The sequence below is a fragment of the Anabrus simplex genome, chromosome 3 (genome assembly GCF_040414725.1).
Source record: "Anabrus simplex isolate iqAnaSimp1 chromosome 3, ASM4041472v1, whole genome shotgun sequence".
Classification (NCBI taxonomy): domain Eukaryota; kingdom Metazoa; phylum Arthropoda; class Insecta; order Orthoptera; family Tettigoniidae; genus Anabrus; species Anabrus simplex.
The window spans coordinates 432,535,340-432,558,062 of NC_090267.1; the positions used below are offsets into that span (position 1 = coordinate 432,535,340).

At 37.3% G+C, this 22,723-nt stretch overlaps 1 protein-coding gene across 2 annotated transcripts in view; it reads right to left on the reverse strand.

The window, feature by feature from the left end:
- The window catches only part of tho2 (THO complex subunit 2-like protein), a 547,726-nt gene that overhangs the window by 497,538 nt on the left and 27,465 nt on the right, over positions 1-22,723 (reverse strand). For both annotated transcript variants that reach the window (XM_067143459.2, XM_067143457.2), the window contains exon 3: positions 4,446-4,537. In XM_067143459.2, coding sequence (XP_066999560.2) covers positions 4,446-4,537 — 92 coding nt within the window. The remainder of the gene's footprint in view (positions 1-4,445; positions 4,538-22,723) is intronic.

Here is a 22,723-nt window from a genome sequence, read left to right on the forward strand (position 1 = left end):
CCGGATATTTCTGATCACATAGTGTACCTACAATACTCAACTTTTAATAAGGACATGCACTACAAAGGAAGCAGGAAAGCTTCTAGGCATTGCAACTGTACAATATTTTGCAAAGTAGGCCAACTAATCAAACAGTTCCAACATTAAAATAATGGTAGCATATTTACAAGTAACAGTAAAAAAAGCTGAAGATACATAAAAAGAAACCATACGAATTAGAAATCTTGACAAGCATCGGTACTTAAGGGAATAAGAAATATATTGCCATTACACCAGCAAAACCAGCTACGTGAAATATTTCAGGAGTTCGGCGAGAAAAGTTCAGTCATCTAAAGTTCAATACCGTGTGAGTTATGTCACAGAATTCTCCTTCAACCCTACAGGGTGGAGTGACGTGTATCACATCATGCAGTACCCGTCTGTTGCTGTTGAATGATGTGTCTGACCCGCATTGCGCCGCATCTGCATTGCCGTTTCATTTCATGAGTTCCCTTCGAATTATATCCGAGGTCTCTTCACAGCCATCTAGATAAAGCTTCATTCTTGCATTTCATATATATCTATCGATCCATTTCAACGGTTTTTCACCTCGTTATTGATGCATAAACTTCATTGACTAATTTCTCGTGTACATATATATCTATTGATCCATTTCAACCGTTTTTCACCTCATTATTGATGTGTAAATTTCATCGACTAATTTTTCGTGTACTCTTCCCGTAATGGCATCAGTAAACAAGGATATTTCTAGTGAAGCTATACAAGGCATGTTAAATGAGTGTTTTTGTGATTATGAGGATAGAACAATATAAGTCCGATTTTGCATGACCTCGATTTAACATAAACCCGAAAATTATTCCATAAGAGCAATGCTATTTTATATTCGATTTAATGCCATTCACAATAGGGCAAAACCCGCATTTAGTGTTACGGTAATGTTAAAATTATCAAATATTTATATTTATTCAGTTCGGTTATGGGACATTAAGAACCTATGGAAAAAGACGTCATAAGTTTGCTAAGGATGATTCAAGGCAGAAGAGGAATTTAGAGGGCAGGCATTTGGGGCTCAAGTGAGATATCGGACTTGGATACACATCTGACCGTGCCACAGTAGTAGAAAAGAACCCACGTTTTAATGACAATGTTATTATAACCTTCGAAAATTTCTGTATTAATCTGTGCCATATCCTTAGGTTACAATGAGAACCCTTTTACTGATTCATCCGTTATTACGGGCGAATATGGGTGTGTTAGTTTTTAACCATTATCAATATTCATACACTCTACCCCAGCGTTTATATTGAATGAGATCGATCATCTACCGTATTGATTCCTCTCTATGCGTGAGCAAGTCTATCCTGAGCAAGACTGCTCACAACTCACAACTCGAGTCTCCGACTGGTATAAACAAACATCAGGATAATATGTATTCGCAATAAATGCAAGGCTGAAGTAAACGATTGTTTAATTTTAATACTATGTACCAAAATAAAATAATGTGATACTTCTCCTTCCCAAGATATAGCGGTGTACATAACTAATTTCAGAGGTTGGGTTATGTACTTTCACGTCTTGTTAAATTTCAAAGAGGCTGTTTTCATGTAAATTTAGAGTGAAAATATTATCATTATTCTACGGGGAGCTTGAAATATGTTCCATAATACGTGCGCGTTAAACCTAGGTTAGGTGACCACGTTTTATGTAAGAAAATGGAAATGTTTGCCACAAGCCTCTGGAGTGATGCTATTACAATTTTTAAAAATGAAACCGAGTATGCGTGTTCAGACTACTGGAATTAGAAAATACGTGCTAATTAGTAAGCTGCTGCTTGGAAAATATCTGCGAAAATTTTAAACAAACCGATTGCTGTTTCATACCAATTTTAATCTGTTTTTGTGCGAGTTTGGTAGCTTTCCCAACTTCTATGGAAAATCATGTATCACGTTATAAGGACCTTAAACCAAAGCGGTTTTGCATCCAACAATAGAAATCTGTCCAAATGAACACAAACCGTTACTGTACAGTAGTGTGTAGAGTAGATATCTTCTTGTTTTATTGCTATCACTGTGTAAATAATGTATGATGGTACAATTTATGTTAATACAGGCAAAGAGCTCTGGAAAAGGTGTGCTTTTTACCAAAACTTCAATTTAAGGTAAACCCCCATTTAAGGATTAAAATATCAGGTCCCTGTAAAAACGTTAAATAGGGGTTCTACTGTGGTTATAATTTTAGTGATGATTCTGATATTGCCAAATAAACCGTGATGAGGCGAAATGATACGAAAGAGACTGTTTCCGACACTATTTTTTCTAGATGTGGCAGTGCTGCGTGTAATTTTTACCTGGATGACATGGTTAATTAAGTAAGAAATAAACATTTTGTAAGGTCTTTTCATCCCAATGTTTAGCTCTAAATGTCATGCAACCAGTAAAGTCTCTCAAACGTTTTTTCCTCACTTCAACTCGTCCAGCTGAGTGTAACTGAGATAAATCACTACACTTATCGGTACATAAAGTCCCAAGGAATGTTATTTCCATTTTAATCTAGGGTAAGGGAATTGATTTCAGTCAATGAAAATGAGATGTATGTTACCTTAGCCCTCTTCATGTTGATGGGAATAGTACAGAAACTAAATTTTATATCTTACTTAAAAAATTGCACCAATGTCAAGCCTCTTATTTGATTCACATCTTTAGAGAATTTTGAATCCATAAGCAAATTACCAGTACCTCAGTTCAACTGATACAGGTCGTTGGGCAAGTCCGAGTTCGATAACTGAGAACAGGTTAAGAGAGCAAGAATAATAATAATAATAATAATAATAATAATAATAATAATACACAGTGGAAAACAATAAGGCCAGAGGGTTCTGGGAATGTAGAGAGTGGCAACGATAAATGTAGTTAAAGGAAGTCATAGTTTCAATAATAATAGTTACTTATACTTCAAAAAATATACTGCGTACATTTCCGACCAGCAGGGGGATAGCCATTAACAACTGCAGGAATAATTTCCAATGCAAGTTTAAGATATGTTGCACATAAATGTTAGCCCAAGATGCTTAGATGATTACAAAAAAAAAAAAAAAAAAAGAGATGAAATCAACTTTAGTAAAAGCAGTTGAGCTTAGCTCAAGATGCTTAGGTGATTACATCACAAAAAAAAGGGTGATGGAAACAACTTCAGTAAAAGAAGTTGAGCTAGGCCCATACACGTACATACATCTGTGCCGGAAATTTTTACAAACACTAATGTGCCAGGGGTTATATTTGAACTATAAATAAATGCTATGTAAATTTAGGTAAGAAAATAAGCCTATTTAACATGATCAACTATCAAATTCACTAAAAATTGCTAGACAAATAATGAAGCAGAAGCTAAGGTTGTTAAATTCTTATACAAAACATCTTAAGGATCTATATACTGAGAATAGAAAAAAAATTAACAAGATACAGGATACCGATAGGCTGGAGAATGGAGGAATTGAACTAAACCAAGAGACATGACCAGAAAATTTTGGTGTTAGATGCACGAAACAATGAGTCCAAAACACACGAGGATTTGCATAATACATTAAAGGTTAGAGCAGTTTGCATGTACTGAATAACAATGTGAGCCCTAGAGTAGTTCGAAAATAATGTGCTTGCATATAAAGCAGGGAACAGACTCTCGTTCAACCCGCTGGGTTAGGCCGGTGGCGTGTATTTGTATGACGTGAATTCGCTCTGGAAATTACGAGAAATAGAATTGACGCCAGGGTAGCGGGAGAGTCCGGTTAATGACTAAGATGGCACCCAGTATGTAAAGAACCAGAGTGGAAGAAGGTAGTTTTTTCTTTCTTTTTTTTTTGGTATTGGCTTTTACGTCGCACCGACATAGATAGGTCTTATGGCGACGATGGGACAGGAAAGGGCTAGGACTGGGAAGGAAGCGGCCGTGGCCTTAATTAAGGTACAGCCCCAGCATTTGCCTGGTGTGAAAATGGGAAACCACGGAAAACCATCTTCAGGGCTGCCGACAGTGGGGTTCGAACCCACTATCTCCCGAATACTGGATACTGGCCGCAATTAAGCGACTGCAGCTATCGAGCTCGGTAGAAGGTAGTTTTAGAATGAAGAACTGGGGATAAGCAAAGTAAGTCTGGAATATTTCTATCACAGTACATAAAGACGAGACAAAACACGCTATGTATGGTGGACCAAAAAGCTATTTTCCATATAATCAAAATTGGTTGGAAATTATGATACAGTTTGGTGCACAAGTATGCTACCCTTTAAATGCCCAGTGGAAGCTCAACCCGCATCCAGTGAAGGCTAGATTCTTAAATGCTCCCGCTCAGAAGGGTTAATGATGATGTATGTGCTGTAGGTCAGTATTTTTCCAACAACATCGTCACATAGCAGCTTTTGTAGGTGCAACAATTATATTTTATTACTTACCACAATTTCACCGAGAGTTGACACAGTCATTTCTCTTCTTAATGGCCCTCTGATTCCATGCCATATCAATTCATATACTAATCTTGTAAGGCCTGAAAAGAAGGAAGAGTCAGCAATCAATTAATTAGTGGCGAGAGAGAAAAAAGGCAGTATGCTTTCGTCCAGACGTCCAGATCTGCGGCCGTGAAAGCCTTTTTTGATGTTGTATCTCCAATGGGGGAGCATTTTTTGAACGGAGAAATCTTTTCTCCTTTAGCAGGTTAGCAAACTTGATTTGCTAACTCGGCGGGGCCACACAGTTTGGTCTGCCACTGCTATGCAGAGTCCTGGAGGGGCGTGCCATTCCAGCTGATGAGTCCATATGGCACGTCTGGACGAAACTCTGCATTATGCCCCACGGCCTAACCACCCAAAAGCTGGTTCTAGAAACGTATCTACTTGATTGCAGAGTTTGATTAGCTTCAATAATAATAATAATAATAATAATAATAATAATAATAATAATAATAATAATAATAATAAATCTACTCAGGACACCAGAAAAATTATTGAAAAATGATGAAGCAGTAAGAGCAACATTAGATGTATTACAGAAATGAAGAAAGATATGCAGGAACTCCTAATTATAATAGATTTAAAAACAAAACAGACAAAATCAAGAAATCACACAGACAAACCAGGCTACAAACAAAAATCGACAAACAAACAATTGGATGTGTAATTTCAGACAAAGAAAGAAAGAAAGAAAGTTGAGATCCAAGAGAATGAAGAATTGTTGGGCTAACAGAAAACTGAAGAACAATTTTTATAAAACTGATTAACGTGGTCCACTGAGGACCAAAATATGTAAATAATAATAATAATAATAATAATAATAATAATAATAATAACAACAACAACAACAATTATCAAAATAAGGAAAGATCCACCAATTCAATACACATTGATAAATGATGTAAGATATATTAACATTAAAACATCATCCGGGACTAGTTTTGACCCGCTGAAGGTCATCTTCAGTCGTTATAATCAGAAATTGACAAGTCATATGGTAAGTACACAAAGCACATACACATTTAAAATAAACACTTAAATTCAAGTCCATGATGGTTGTGTAAATATGTAGAGTAAAATATAATCTTCACAGTCTTAGCTAGTAAAATTCTAGTACAAGTGATTCTGGAATCGTCTAGTTTTGTGGTTGGGAAGGTGCTCTAAAAGATATTTCATGAAGTTACTGAAAAATTGTTCTAGTTTAGACGATCATCCCGTATTTTGTGATATTATTCTGAAATTCATGTTTAAACTTCACTTTGACATTGTACCTGATACACCCATTACTGGGGAAAAGCATGTTAAAAGGGGTACCTTGAGAAAGTAATGCTGGTGTTCTGGTCTGGACATTGATCATATCCTATTTCCCCTTTGTAAATATTTTTGGTGATGTTTCATGTTTAATCCTTTTCTCTATTCAACACTGTACCTGAAATAGCCCCTTTATTACAGAGGAAAACATGTTAATATTAAATGTTGGTCCAAGAGCTATTTGTCATTTTAGTATGGATGTCAATCATCTCCTATTTTCTTTTATGTAGTATTCTAGTAACATTGTTAAACCTATATTCTACACTGTACTTGAGATAAACATCCTGTTTCTTGGGGAAAGTATTAGATGAGGATATTTATACTTGAAGTTTTGTTAAAATTTAATGCTATTTTATGGCCTTCTTGCCCCACTGCCCACTAGTCGAGAACTATGCTTCCATTATAATTCTGCTGCTTGTTACTTGGACATTTGGGGCTAATGCTTCTTTACAGACGCTTCTGTATATTGAGAAATAGTAATCCACATTTTACCTGATATCTTACTCCTACCTATGTGTATGTAGTATTCCTTTGCTTACACCTATCATTACTATTAGTACAGTGCAGCTGTTGGATGCGATTAATGGTTGCTACTTTAATCTTCACAAGTTGTAGCCCAACCAACACCTATTCCTCATGGGTAGCCAATAACTTCGCAGTACCTCACAGTAGGTACCTAAATATATGTTGCAGTACATATATATAAAGCCGTCCCCAAACTTTTATCATAAATTGCTAGCCAAGTATTTTTTCCTGATATTTGAGCAACATTTCGTTACAGTACATCGAAAAAAGTTGTCTGCTGCAGTGAGAGATATAATTCAGTTTTCAAGACTATGCTCACTTCATTCAGCAAATCTATCAACTTGGACAATATGGCATTACCAATAAACTTTATGCATTCAATTGCCAATTTTCTTTTTATTTTACTGTCTGATACACATTTGAAATAAAGAGACAAGCTACTATATTTTTGTGCTGATATTATTTGTACTCCATGACACTGTCAGTAGGTCCCTTTTGCGGATGAGTGGTAGAGCGTCAGCCACATAGCAAATGTCACACTGAGATGTACTGGAACATTCATACATACGCCATTAATCTTGATCATTTTTGGGCATTCTTTTTCACTTCTTCTCAACCTCCATTCAAAATGGGGCTGAACTATGTCTTAAACAGCATCCAGTGTCACAGTTAATCTCAACCACAATGAATACTATGGATTTGACATTAATATTGACCGTTTTATATTATTTTTACATTTCATCCCCTCTCCAAGTAATGTTTTACTCCCACAGAAATTTTTTTCATACAGTAAGTCATTTGTTTCATTGAAATCTATGCTGGAACATACATTTATTCATAATCTCAGTTATTTTGGACATTTTTTGTCAAAACTTCTCACCCATCTGCCAATAGGGGCCGAACTTGGACTTAAATGTTATCCAAAATGTCACACTTCATCTTAGCAAACCTGTGACCTATGGATTCAACACACATATTTGTCATTTTTGGTTATTTTTTATATTTCACAACAACCCCTAGGCGCGCATTATTTTTACCTAGATAGTAAGTCACAATAGTACAAAGTTTGGTTGAGAGCTATGCTGGAACACACACAAATACATCTACAGTCTCTTATCATTTTGGACATTTTCTTTTTCACCTCCCTGCCGGGCTGAGTGGTTCAGATGGATAAGGCACTGGCCTTCTGACCCCAATTTAGCAGCTTCGATCCTGGCTCAGTCTGATGGTATTTGAAGGTGCTTAAATACAAAAGCCTTGTGTCGGTAGAATAATAACATTGCAAGTGATAAATATCATTATGGATCTGTATTGAAGATACTATCACCTATTCAATACATAATTTTTTTAAACAATTAATAAAGATAAATAAAAATATAAATAAAAATAAAGATAAATTCCTAATTGTTAAAAAAATTTTATGTGTTGAATAGGTGATATTATAAACTAATTAGCATCCTACATAATAACAACTAGGGAGCGGATTTTTATGTGCTAAAAATGTGAAAAATATTTATTTTTTATGTGCTGAAAAACTTTAAATGTGATAAAAAATTGAAATTATTTTCCTTTAAATATCACATAACTACTCGCGCTCAAGAAGTAAATAAGTATAATATTTTGTATTAGAATAGGGTGCTACCAAACGTGCTCCTTAAGGCAAAATGGTGTCTGTGTATGGAAGCGTGCTGTATGGTATATTAATTTTTGATATGCCAGAGTAGATATTGTCTGTCTGTTAGGTCATCAGCCCAGAGGCTGGTTGGATCCTCAAATAGCACCACTAAAGGTTATGCGGTTATAAGGAAACCCCAAAAACCAATGACAGCACCAAAATGAGGCGTACTAGGCAAGATGAGGAGTGAGGTAGTTTGCCATTGCTTTTCTCACTGGGTCAGAAAGTACTATTGCAGCATGACTGACCCTATGAGCAGCACCTTTCGTAACACTCAGACGCACCAGTCGTGCTCTGAATGCCATTACTCAGCACTACTCATACCCCAGCAGCTTCCATATTGTCACAGCCATGGATGTTGACTGGGACTTCGGTGGAAGCTACACTTTACTCTGGCCTGTGCCTAGGTATTATGAATGGTTATTTTTTTAAAGGTAATGTTTTGTTTAAATATGGCCAAAGCAACCTATCATCTTTGAAAAAATAGTACCAGTTCGTACTCACCCATCACACGCTGGAATATTAGTTGCTAGAAGTAGTCTCTGAATTGCAGTGAACAACAAAGGTCATCTCCAAATTGCCATCACAAATGCATGCCGATTATCTCTAAAGAACGCCTTATACTGCGAAAACGATCGCTCCACATCACAGGAAATCAGACGAGCATAGTTAAAGAGAGGAATGTCACCAACAATAACGCCATCAATTTCGCCAACATGAGCCCCCTCTAATACACTAGAAATTTGGCACACTGTTTGAAATCCTCTGTTTTTCCTGAACAAATTTTGATATTTGACCTTAAACAGTCCCTGTACCTGCGAAGCCGGGAGTGAATCTAATTTATTTTCAACAGCGCGCACTTCCTTCACTGTTTCGGACAACAGGTTAGTGGATTTTTCAAGTATGTCTATAGTTTTACACAAGAAGCTTAGATTGGCAGATATAAACGCAAAATCATTTTTTAAAGAGCTGTCTTTTAGTATCTCTTGAAGAATCCCAATTGACGACGCGTCGTTTTTATCTAGCACGTTCACAACGGATGCAAAACTTTCGAAATTGTCTGCGTAGTATACCACAGCGCTTAGCCAGGTACCCCACCGCGTAACAATAGCCAGAGGAGGAAGCGCAAGATCCGGGTTTTTCTCTTTAAAGAGAACTTTTTTGCCATTAGACACTAATTTATCCACTTGAGGATACTGAGCCCGCACAGTTTCACATAACCTGTGTAGAGCATGAACAATGCAAGTTACGTGTATCATTTTTGGAAAGCTCACAGAAAGGCCTTCGGCTGCCTTTTTCCTGTAAGCTGCATTGTCAGTAAGGAAAAGCATTACATGGTCGTATTTTATACCTTTTGGCCAAAGTAAGTGCATGGCTTCATTGAATAAACTAGCTACAGTGACATGGTTTGCAGCAAGCATTTCTTTACACGCTAGCAAATAAGAATGTTCGCAAGCAGTTTTGTCATTCTTCAACACACCAACTACAATATTTCCTACTTTTCTGCCACTTGAATCAGTGGTTCCGTCAATGCTCACCCACAGTTTTTCGCTATCACATACTACCCGAATTCACTGTAAAGTTTCTTCGTAACATTTTGGGAGATAGTTTTTCCTTATTGTGGATTCGTCTGGAGGCTCAAAATTAATGTACTTTGTTAGGAAATTTCTCAGTCCCGGATTATTTACTTTACCAAGAGGAATGTTGGCGCAAACAAATGCTCTGCACACATCTAAATAATACTGGAAATATTTAGATGGGCCTGCATTTGAAGTAGCTGGTTCAGCTATTAGTAATTGTCGCGAACGCCCACGCGAAGCAGCCGCAGTATGCTTATTTCCAGACAAATGCTGGATTACTTGAGAACGTTGATCTGCACGTACTGTTTTACCACACGGTTGGCAAAATAATACTTTTCCATCGGTAGTGAAAATGCTTTTAAATTCCACTACATATTGTTGAAGACGCAACCTTGTACTCGACTTCTCTTTTGGCATTATTTTGCAGGTAACGACACACGCATTTACGGTGAATCACAGTTTCAATAAAAAGAATAACAGCTTACACTGAAGGAAATATTTCTTATAAATCCATACAAAATCACACGACCACGGGAATGATATATGAACCCGAACAGCTAACCTTACTCTTAGGAGTGATGAAATTCCACTACCTAATGGTGGGGCAATATTTGCCCGAGTTTCCCATGTCATAACGGAATTACGTCGCCTTATCTCTCCGTGATTGCCTTTCGCTGATATTCTATAAACAAAACCCGAGAGGGCTGACTCATAAAGAGTTGGAATGACATCATGCAAGGAAACATCTTGTGTAGCAAATCAAATCGCTGTCTAAATGTAACGACGTAGCCAGTGACCAGCAAGTTTTAGAATTTATGGAGGGAAGTCCATAAATAGCCGAAACATTCAGATACATTATGTTAAATACACTGTTAAAAACAATACCGTAATCGTAAAATGAAAATATGAGCATTGTTTGATAACACAGAAGCAGTTCAAATTTTATTGATCAACAAATATTGCCGATTTATGTGCTTATTATAGATTTTCTTAAAATAAGTATTTACATTTAAAAAATGTGAAAATATGTGTTTTTATGTGAAATAAGATTCAGTTTTTACACTTGGGGATGCACAATAGGAATAATGAACTTCGTAACTACCATTAAAACTTACGCAAAAAAAAATACGTAATTACATAAAAATCCGCTCCCTAATAACAACATGTAAAAGAACTACTGCAGGACCAAATTCCAGCACCTCAGCCTCTCTGAAAGCCGTAAAAATCGCTAATGGGACATAAATCAAATAACAATATCATTTTTACCCCTCAAACCAATGGGGGCCAAACTTGGATTTAAATGACATCTGGAGGGTCACTATTCATCTTAGAGATCCCGAAAACTATGAAATCGCCGGGCTGAGTGGCTCAGATGCTTCAGGTGCTGGCCTTCTGACCCCAACTTGGCAGATTCGATCCTTGCTCAGTCCAGTGGTATTTGAAGATGCTCAAATACGTCAGCCTAGTGTCGGTAGATTTACTGGCATGTAAAAAAACTACTTCGGAACTAAATTCCAGCACCTTTGTGTCTCCAAAAACCGTTAAAGTAGTTAGTGGGACGTAAAGCAAATATATTATTATTATTATTATTATTATTATTATTATTATTATCAAACTATGAAATCTACAAATTTTTCTGTCACCCTTCCCCACCTACACAGGTGCTAGAGTATCTTACCCTCAAGTGTTTTTAATAATCATGTTATTTTGCATTATGTCCCACTAACCACTTTCACGGTTTTCGGAGATGCCAAGATGCCAGAATTTAGTCCTGCAGGAGTTCCTTTACGTGCCAGTAATTCTACCAACATGAGGCTGACGTATTTGAGCACTTTCAAATACCAATGGACTTAGCCAGGATCGAACCTGCCAAGTTGAGATCAGAAGGCCAGCGCCTCAACCGTCTGCACCACTCACCCCGCCCAAAGAATTTTTCTCCAGACAGACATGTGTACCAAGTTTGGTAAAAATTGCTCTAGTGATTTAGGAGATGTGGAGCATACACAAACATCCATTTTTACAAATCATCATCCTCCTCCCCCTTTCCCAGCTCCTGCTGGATCACGACATTAATGGCAATTGTCCACCACCCTTTCTCCTTTCAACATTCCTCTTCATCAGTTTGTCCCTGTCCAGGTTTCTTCTTCTTCTTGCATGGGTCTTTAAAGAATTGACCCATCTTATTCTAGACCTCCCTCTCATACTCTTTCCCTTGAACTTAATCTCCCTCATATGTTTTGGTATTACTTTCTCCTCCATCCTCGTTATATGTCCAAACCATCTTAGTTTATTCCCATAAATCCACTCATTTAGGTTTTCTATTCAGACTTCATTTCTAACATCTTCGTTTTTTCACTCTGTCCTCCCTATCATACTAAAGTATTTCATTTCACTGGCTTCAATTCTGCTCTCCTCCCTATTCGTCATTGTCCAGGTCTCAGCTGCGTAAGTCAATAAGGTTGCATAACACATTTTGTGCATTCTCTCTTTACAATCCCTTCCAGATAAGGATTCTTGCACTCTGGTAAAATGCATTGCCCCGTGGCATCCTCTTGCTAATCTCTGTGTCCAGCCTTGCATTCTGTGTTAAATCATTCTCAAGGTATTTGAAACTGGCCACAATTTCAAGGTTTTTACCACCAATTTTCACAATGCCTTTATTCTCTTGATGTCACCCTGGTCTTGATTTTCTCTGCAGTGATTTTTATTTCATACTTTTCAATTTTCTCGTTCAATACCAAGTTGTTCTTATACTTCCTTGCGGTCAGTTCTCCAGACCGCAATATCATCTTCATCTCCCTATTCCCATATGCTACCTTTCTCTCCTTTACAATTTTGTCCATAACCATTAGAAATAAAAGAGGTGAAAGCACTCTCCTCTGTCTAAATCCAGATTCATTTCTAAACTATTCCATCTTTCCAACCAGATTCCGTACACTTTTAACAATTGTTGTACATTGCTTGCACCATTCCTACAGTTTGTGTACCCAGTCTCTTTTTGACCATGGTTTCCCACTACCGTATGCCTTTGTTAGATCTATGAATCTCATGACCAGACACTTTCCAGGTTCCCAATTCTTTTCCATCAATTGCCTCATACCAAAGATTGAGTCAACTTTAGATCTTCCACTTCTAAAGCCATACCGTTCCTCTAACAACTCTCCTTCTACCTATCTTCTCATTCTCCCATCCACAGGTGCCAACCTTTGAAATGGCTTTCCCGTAATTCCCCTTCCCTACCCTCCGAAAAATTTTGGAGTCAAATCCAAAGCACACTCATCCCTTCTGGATAATGACACCCTCTCTGACCTTCCCAACAACAATCTATTCTTAGATATATACTATTACACAATAAATTGGCACATTACCAGTTCTGTCATAAAAGATTCTTTTTAACTTGCTTCCCCATGCAGCAGGTGATTTTGTGTGTGATTTTTCTCGTAGCATCCTTCCCCCTGTTAGGACATTTTCACCTTATGAACAGATTCCAGTGTAGAAGGTGATTACTGTAGGCCTGAAGTCATACTGTTTTTCCTATTAATACAGAAAACTCTTTCTGTGGGAGACTTAATGTCAGGTACACTTCATACTGCAATAATACAAGATTACATTTGTTAGTGAATAGTAGAATTCCTTCATTCACAATGAATATCATGACACTCAGGGGTAGCAAATGAAGTGACAATCGAATAAGTATCGTTGCCAACTCACAAATATTGAAACTAAGAGTCGAGTACTAATGCTTGAAAAGATTCAATTTTCCATGTTTCCTTATTTTTTCCACAAAAATTATATTTTCGTTATAATGTTGCTTTTTCGTAATAATTTACCCTTGAACCGTAATGCCGTAATCATCAGGGGAAATTCGTAATGATTGCGGATAATCCGTAACAGTTGGCACCTCTGCCCATCTAATATATTTTGGAGTATTTCTGCCACTTGCAATAAGAGTGGGATTCCTCTATCGTTACACTACACATCAGATTTGTATGCAAATGCATATTCTGTTTGCCGATATGTACAACTCCAAAACTGATAAGCGTGTTTAAAGGTGAAATTGGATGAATTATTAAGTTTAATAGTGCATATACAGCGTGATTCAGCCGCCCCGTCCAAAGTAGTTTTATGCAACCCACAATATTCATTCCGTCCTGTGAACATCTGCCCTGCCGGTATGCTCAGACAACACAATCGGATATCTTGGTATTTACCGCCTCACCATGACAGGACGCCATAATGTTATACTCGTATTAAACACTGTAAGACATGCGTGTCCCTTCTAGATCATATGAACCTGACATGCCGGCGAAACACTAAATTGATATTCTGAGCGCAGTAAACCTAATACTTGCTATAAGCTGCCTGGTGTACCGTACGGAACAATGTTGGTAAAGGCGTGGCAGAGCGGGCTTGCACGTCACGTGGCTGGTTCGAGTCCGGAGCGAAGATTACAAATTTTTGAAATATTTTTTTAATACATACCGCACGCAATGTAAAATCAATACCCGCTTTCATGAAAATTGCGTGTGAATGAATGTGTTTGTGGCCCTAAGAAGGGCCGATTAGTTAGCAGGCCGGGCCCATACAGACTGGAAATAATAGGAACACAACTGCTCTGACAATGTTTCATCGCAGCAAATGCTCGGTGTGAAAACCGTTTTGATTTATTCATATTTGGGCCTGGTGTCAATATATCGACTTGCACGCTGAAGCATTCCAGGTGTAATTGCTTGGCAGGCGTCCGTGATGAGTTGCCTGAACTGGTTGGGGTTTTCCGGCGCTTGAGCGTAAACGACATTCTTTAAATGTCCCCACAAGAAGTCTAACAGCATTAAATCCAGTGATCTGGTGGGCCAAGAAACAGGGCCTCCTCGTCCTATCCATTTCCCTGGCAGTTCCTCGTTCAGATGGTTACGAACGGGCAAATTCGAATGTGATGGAGTTTTATCCTGCTGCAACCACATCAAACGATGGTGCAAGGGCACATCCTCCAGCAGCAGTGGGAGTTCCTGACGCCGAAAGTGCTGGTAGCGTCGGGCCGTACAATGGCCCTCAAAGAAATAAGGTCCAATTAGGCGATCCCCCAAGATTCCACACCAAACATTCACTCGCCATCGTACTTGATGGGCTGCCTGTCGCACTCAGTGAGGAATGTCCAGACTCCAATAGTGCATGTTGTGGCCATTGACATTCCCATTATTGTGGAAGCAAGATTCATAGCCACCGACAGAACTCCATTTGAGCTTCGAAATCCTGCCCATGGAGCTCTTGGTGTAGCTCAAGGTGGTATGGGTGAAATTTACTTTCGTGTAGTATTTGCCAGACGGACGGCTGGCTAGTGTTCACCTGTCGTGCAGTCGCCCTCATACTGATGTGTGGATTATAACGAGCTGCCTCCAGAACGGCCTCTTCTGTTTCACCTGATGTAACGGGCCTATCGCGGACTGGTGGCTGGATGGAAATCACGCCTGTTGTCCTTAGGCGTCTTTCAACACGACGGAACGTCGTAGCAGCCGGGTGTCGCCTGTCGCGATACCATTCCTGGTACAGATATAGCGCCTCGTATGCGTTCTGTCTTGGGGAGCACGTCAACGTATTCCTCTGTGGAAAACACGCCGAATGACAGAAAAGATTACAGTATATTCAGGCCCTAACCAGTGGAGTATGCGCAGGGTACAAAATGAATAATAGAGTCATTCTACTGTTTGAATGTGGCAAACTGGACTTGTGTTTACGTATTCAAACATCATACAGACGCAAAAATATTTTACAATGCAGGATTTGAACCGCAATTGGCACACACCGCCGTTTGCTAGGCGAACGCCTACCCACATCCGCTACACTACACTGCAGGAAACATGCTGGTAGTACGAGAGCAGAGTATATACACCATCCGGTTTGGTGTTTAAGACATTTAATACTGCACTGTTACCTAGTTTTATGCATTTATTCCCCTCTTCGTTACACCCGGTCACGAGGCACGTCACATTAACATAGTTTTTTTTTTTTTTTTTTTTTTTTTTTTTTTGCTATTTGCTTTACGTCGCACCGACACAGATAGGTCTTATGGCGACGATGGGACAGGAAAGGCCTAGGAGTTGGAAGGAAGCGGCCGTGGCCTCAATTAAGGTACAGCCCCAGCATTTGCCTGGTGTGAAAATAGGAAACCACGGAAAACCATCTTCAGGGCTGCCGATAGTGGGATTCGAACCTACTATCTCCCGGATGCAAGCTCACAGCCGCGCGCCTCTACGCGCACGGCCAACTCGCCCGGTATTAACATAGTTATGGTAAAAGGACGTTGCTACATGATTTCAAGGCGTCATGTTTTGGGAACAGATGATATAACATTTCGCTAGGATTCAGAATCGTGTGCAAAATGTGCTCAATGAACATTAGTACCATACAGTCCGCCTGCAGGGGAATATGACCCAGTGCATTCGGTCTAATCAACAGAACCATTCTCTAGTAAACAGTCAGTTTCAATATTCAGTGTTTCACATTGTGAAGGTTGTTATTGAACAGTATTGTGTAGTGGTAAATGACAACACATAGTGAGTGACAGTGCGCTGAGTACCAAATATTCGTTACATCTTGAATTCAGTTCGCTATGACCCGTATGCGATTAAAAAAATTTACTTCGATTATGTGTCAGAGCGGCACGGGGTTGTAAAAAAAGGGGGGAGGTGCTCGATTGAAGTGAATTATTACGTGTGTTGTTATGAAATTGATCTGAGTGAATGTGGTGGATTATGCCAAATTATACGAATTATATAAATGAGGTAAAATGAAGGAAGTAATTAAATACAAGGATAGTTCAGTGGCAGTGTTACAGTAAGGCTTGAACCTACAATAACAGTGAGCGGCTTATTAGCTACCATTTTAGTAGATCGGGCGGCACCCATCTGTATTCTCTCAAACGCAGTGAGTTGTATATCGTATCAATGATTAGTGAAACAGAGTGGGTCGACTAATGACCAGTAAAAAAATATTAATACCTAACATTCACAGCCTGTGATGGTGACCGGCTAGTGTGTGATGTTAGGCATACATATCAAGGATAATTAAATAAAAAACCACCTATTCAATACTTTCCACGTTTAATGTGGTTATTATCTACATGATTTTATGTAGACTCATTTGGTCAGGTACATGTTTCACCCATTATTTTGGGCATCTTCAGCCTGTAAACAACCTTTAGGTCAAGGTTTGGGACCTTTTTAACTAATATAAACATACTAATATATACACTATATACAACATATACATTATATACAATATATACAAACATAAGTCAATACAGTAAAGTTTTTTGGTCCTAATCTATTTAATATGGAAAATGTCCAAAACTAAAATGGATCTTCTTTTCGGTGAAGAGGATTGCAAATCGGGGTTTATGTGACCCCTATATCATATTAAGTACTTGACGTATCGTGTCTGGTGACAGGATGTGTCGTCAACAATAAGAGGAGATTTGAACTGATTGTAGGTTGGTCAAGATTGAAAATATAAATTTAAATTGAATGTGTTTTAACTTGGCAGTTCTGGTTAACTTAAAATGTTCAAAACTAAAAATAACATGAAACGGGTCTTCTTTTTTCTTCTTGAGAAGGGGTGATATTAAAACTGGAGCTTGTTTGACCCACGATTTTCATTTTCATGTTCTTGACGTAACTAATATTTAAATGTGTTGTCGTGTACAAGTGGAGATTCAAAAGCCGATTGTTGTAGGTAGACTGGTCAAAAACGTTGTGAATGAAACTGTTAGCGTCTTGACTTTGGGTCTCATGTAACGTCAAGGAAATGACAAGAGTACAATATTTAGCTGTTTCATAGTTTTAGGCTGCTGCTTAATTGGGAAGAGACATCCTAGACACTTGATACAGTCTTGTGTGAAAATTGTTCCCGTTGATGTGTTGCTTGGTCTTTGGGAGGGATCTTAAGAATATCTGTAATGAAGTAGAAAATAATTTTGAATTAAAAATTTTTTGAGCACGCGTTGTGATAAAATGTATTAAATTAACACCTCTTAACTGTAAAATGACTTACTTGTTCAGTTAATACTAGATGGATCTGTCTGTTCCGGCAGCGCCTGTCTTTACATGTAATAAATATCATTTTTGGTCCGTATTGATGATGTAGATTGAAATAATAACATTAAGTTATTTATTAGACCACCTAATCAATACAAAATCGTCTTGGATGATTTACATAAATTTGTTAGCTAATAGTGGGACATGTTTCGCCTTCTCTGAAGGCATCATCAGCCATAGTCTTAACCTTAAATTAAAAATAAGCGTCTAAATAACATGTAGTGATGAAATGAATTTTAAAATCTTGAAGAGATTTGAAGTAAAATAACATTAAAAATAACAATGATGGTTTGAAAATACAATGTGATGAGATACAATAGTGGAAGTATTAACAAAATTAACCTTAGAAGGCTGCTAAAATAAGTACAATGGAATAAAACAACAGATTGTTATACAACAAGTAGTAAGATTGCATAAAAGTAAAGTTGATAGTAATGGCGGTTATAATTAGACGATGGCGAAAAATCTTATGTAATCAAAGTAAAGAGGAGAGAGTAAAAGTCAAAGTTAGTCGAGAGATCCGAAGTTCATTATGATCTTGAAGATAAAGGATGAAAGTCAGATGCATATGGTGAAGTTGTAGAACACGTTGAGGATATGAAGTTGGTGAATAGAAGTTGAAGAACAGTTTCAAATAGGATCACTATGGACCATCTCAAAATTTGAAGTGATGTTCAAATGTTGTAAATTGTGAGTTTGTAGATATTCTAGTTGAAAAAGCATATACAAGTGGAATCTGTAAATGGAAGCAAGAAACGTAGAGTTAATTGTGTGAAAAGATATTTGAAAAATCTTGAAGTAGAATCGTATGCACTTACCACTTGACAGTGACAAAGATAGCTTGTAATATTATGAGTAAGAAGTATTTGCAACAGTAGACTTCTTGCTACGTGTGTTATAACTGAAGTTTTGTGTTGGAGGGGGATCTGTTTGCGTTGACGTAACTATTAGAGGGGGGCTGCTATTGGTGGGAGGGAAGGAAGAGAGTGTATTACTGCGCGTGTTGTAACGGTGTAAGGCTATTGGAGGGAGCGATGTTCCGGTGGGTGTGGCTATGGGTTTATTGGTTGTATTTGAATTAGAGGTACTAGCGGTGGGGGGAAGGGAGGGGGGTATATTAGCTGTAGGGGAGGTGGGAACTCTAATTGATGTGAGGTTGAAGATTTTTAAGAATTTGTTGGTGAGGGAAGTTGATTCTCGTAATAAAATAAGAATCTGTTCATACAAGGGGCTTAAAATAGGCAAGATTTCTAGAGATATCAAGTTTCTTAAAGATTGCTTGAAATTAGAGTTGGTACCTAAATTTCTCAAATCTTTACAAAGAAAAAGTCATCCCTATTCAAAATCTAATGCCACTCAAAAGAAAGTAAACAACATATGGTTGAAAAATGAAATTAAACTATTATACAAGAAGAAATCTTTACTAAATTTACAATTATATAGGACTCATTTGACCATCTCTCAGAAATTACCCCCACTTGAATGGAGCTCATTTTTAAGGTACACTGACCTCAAACTATCTTACGTATTAGACAAGAAACAGAAAACCCTAAACCATAAATTACTTAGTCTTCAAGAAAACAAATGTAAAACTCCTGACCAAAATACAAACAACAAAGTGTCCCCTTCCCATTTGACTAACATTCCCACTACAATCAACCTATCTAATGCAACCTTCTCTAACCAAGAATTAAATCTATTAGATAAAGGCATCAAACATAATTGGCCTAATCACAAAAAGGCAGAAGACATCATCACTACCATCGCTGAAACCGAAACTAATATCGATAAACAAATCCCAATTGATAAACAGAATGACGTACGATATGAAGTAAAAAAGAAACTCCCAACTTTGGTTAATGAGATAACATCTAATAATAACCACAATGTCTCGAAACAAATTCTAAACCTGAAATCCAAAATCCATAGCAACAACGTAGTAATTACAAAAGCAGATAAGGGCAACACCATAGTAATAATGAACAAACAAGATTACATCAATAAAACTGAAACCTTTTTTTCAGACAATACCTATACCTTAATTAACAAAGATCCTACAAACAAAATACAGCGTAACTTAAAGAACCTTCTGAAAAATTCTAACTTCATTTTAAATGATCAAGATTATCAGAAATTAACTGTAATGAACCCAAAATTACCTACAGTCAGATCACTGCCCAAAATTCATAAAAAAGATGTCCCCATTCGACCTATAATTAATAGTATCAATAGTCCTACCTATAAAACCTCTCAATTCCTACACAAATTCCTAAAAAAACACTTCAAATTTCACAACTCCAACCCCATAAAGAACTCGATCGAACTCTGTAATTCCCTAAATAAGTTCAGTCTACAACCAAACCACGTTTTATGTTCTTTTGACATCACCAACATGTATACTAATATCCCTATCAACAATACTATTAACATCATAAAAAACAATCTGTTGAAACATAGCACATTGAGTAAAATCGAAATTGATGAATGGTTAAAATTACTTAATTTCGTTTTAGACAACAACTATTTTACCTTCAATAAGAAAATTTACAAACAAGAAGGTCTAGCGATGGGAGACCCGTTATCTGGAATACTAGCCGACATATACTTAGATAATCTCGAACATAGTAAGATTATTAATAACATCAACGGACTCTGTCTTTGGCATCGCTATGTTGATGATACCATAGCTATCATTGATAAACAAATCAACAACAGCAATAACATACTATCATTCCTCAACAACTTAGATAATAATATTAAATTCACTAAAGAAGATGAGTTCAATAACTCTCTGAACTTCTTAGATATCAAAATCACACGAGCATTGAACAAATTCGACTTCCAAATATACAGAAAACCCACCTTTTCTCCAACAACCATAAAAAATGATTCTTTACATCCCAACTCACATAAAAAAGCCACTTATCACAGTTTAATATATAGAGCATTAAAGATCCCTATGTCCTCTACTAATTTAAAGAAAGAATTACTATTCATCAAGGAAATAGCTAAATTCAATGGATTTAACACGAATATGATTGATAAAATCATTAATAAAACCAAACTAAAACTAGCTACCAATTTAACTCCATTAAAACCCGTCAAACCAAAATACGCTAAATTCACGTTCACTAACCATAGCATTTACCCGATAACCAATTCATTAATGAAGCACGAAATAAAAATAGCCTACACAACAAAAAACACTAATCGCAATTTATTCTTCAATCACAACTCTATCAACATCACAGACAATAGTTACTCTGGATCAGGAATATACAGATTGAAATGCTCTACATGTAATTTTTCTTATGTTGGCCAAACTGGCCGCAGCTTCTCTACCAGATACGCCGAGCATTACAATGCCCAAAAACACAACAAATTCTCCGCAATGGCCAACCATATGAGGGACACCGGGCATAAATTCACCACAATAGAACAAGACCTCCATATCCTAAAAAGAGTTGATAAAAGCAAACTCATGACAGAATATGAAAACTTATTTATTTTCCTCGACCAACATTTTAATAAAGATAAAAATCTAAATGACACTATTGATAAAAAAAGCCCCTTGTATGAACAGATTCTTATTTTATTACGAGAATCAACTTCCCTCACCAACAAATTCTTAAAAATCTTCAACCTCACATCAATTAGAGTTCCCACCTCCCCTACAGCTAATATACCCCCCTCCCTTCCCCCCACCGCTAGTACCTCTAATTCAAATACAACCAATAAACCCATAGCCACACCCACCGGAACATCGCTCCCTCCAATAGCCTTACACCGTTACAACACGCGCAGTAATACACTCTCTTCCTTCCCTCCCACCAATAGCAGCCCCCCTCTAATAGTTACGTCAACGCAAACAGATCCCCCTCCAACACAAAACTTCAGTTATAACACACGTAGCAAGAAGTCTACTGTTGCAAATACTTCTTACTCATAATATTACAAGCTATCTTTGTCACTGTCAAGTGGTAAGTGCATACGATTCTACTTCAAGATTTTTCAAATATCTTTTCACACAATTAACTCTACGTTTCTTGCTTCCATTTACAGATTCCACTTGTATATGCTTTTTCAACTAGAATATCTACAAACTCACAATTTACAACATTTGAACATCACTTCAAATTTTGAGATGGTCCATAGTGATCCTATTTGAAACTGTTCTTCAACTTCTATTCACCAACTTCATATCCTCAACGTGTTCTACAACTTCACCATATGCATCTGACTTTCATCCTTTATCTTCAAGATCATAATGAACTTCGGATCTCTCGACTAACTTTGACTTTTACTCTCTCCTCTTTACTTTGATTACATAAGATTTTTCGCCATCGTCTAATTATAACCGCCATTACTATCAACTTTACTTTTATGCAATCTTACTACTTGTTGTATAACAATCTGTTGTTTTATTCCATTGTACTTATTTTAGCAGCCTTCTAAGGTTAATTTTGTTAATACTTCCACTATTGTATCTCATCACATTGTATTTTCAAACCATCATTGTTATTTTTAATGTTATTTTACTTCAAATCTCTTCAAGATTTTAAAATTCATTTCATCACTACATGTTATTTAGACGCTTATTTTTAATTTAAGGTTAAGACTATGGCTGATGATGCCTTCAGAGAAGGCGAAACATGTCCCACTATTAGCTAACAAATTTATGTAAATCATCCAAGACGATTTTGTATTGATTAGGTGGTCTAATAAATAACTTAATGTTATTATTTCAAGCGCCTGTCTTGTCGCCATTTCTACTCCTGGTGTTGTAATGGTGCGGTAATGGAGGGGCGGGGCATGGAGGGAGAGTGGGGGTAGGCTGGTCTATGGGCGTGTGTGCTGTTGCTGGAGGGGAGTTTCTAGAAGCAATATGGGCGGGTTTAACTTTTGGCATGGTGGATGAAGCATTTGAGTGTGGAGATTTAAATAATTGAGGGATTTTGTTTTGATCTGAATTCACGATATTAATTAATCTAGGTGTTAATTCGTACAAAGGATTTTTAATTTCATTGACGTCGTTGAGAT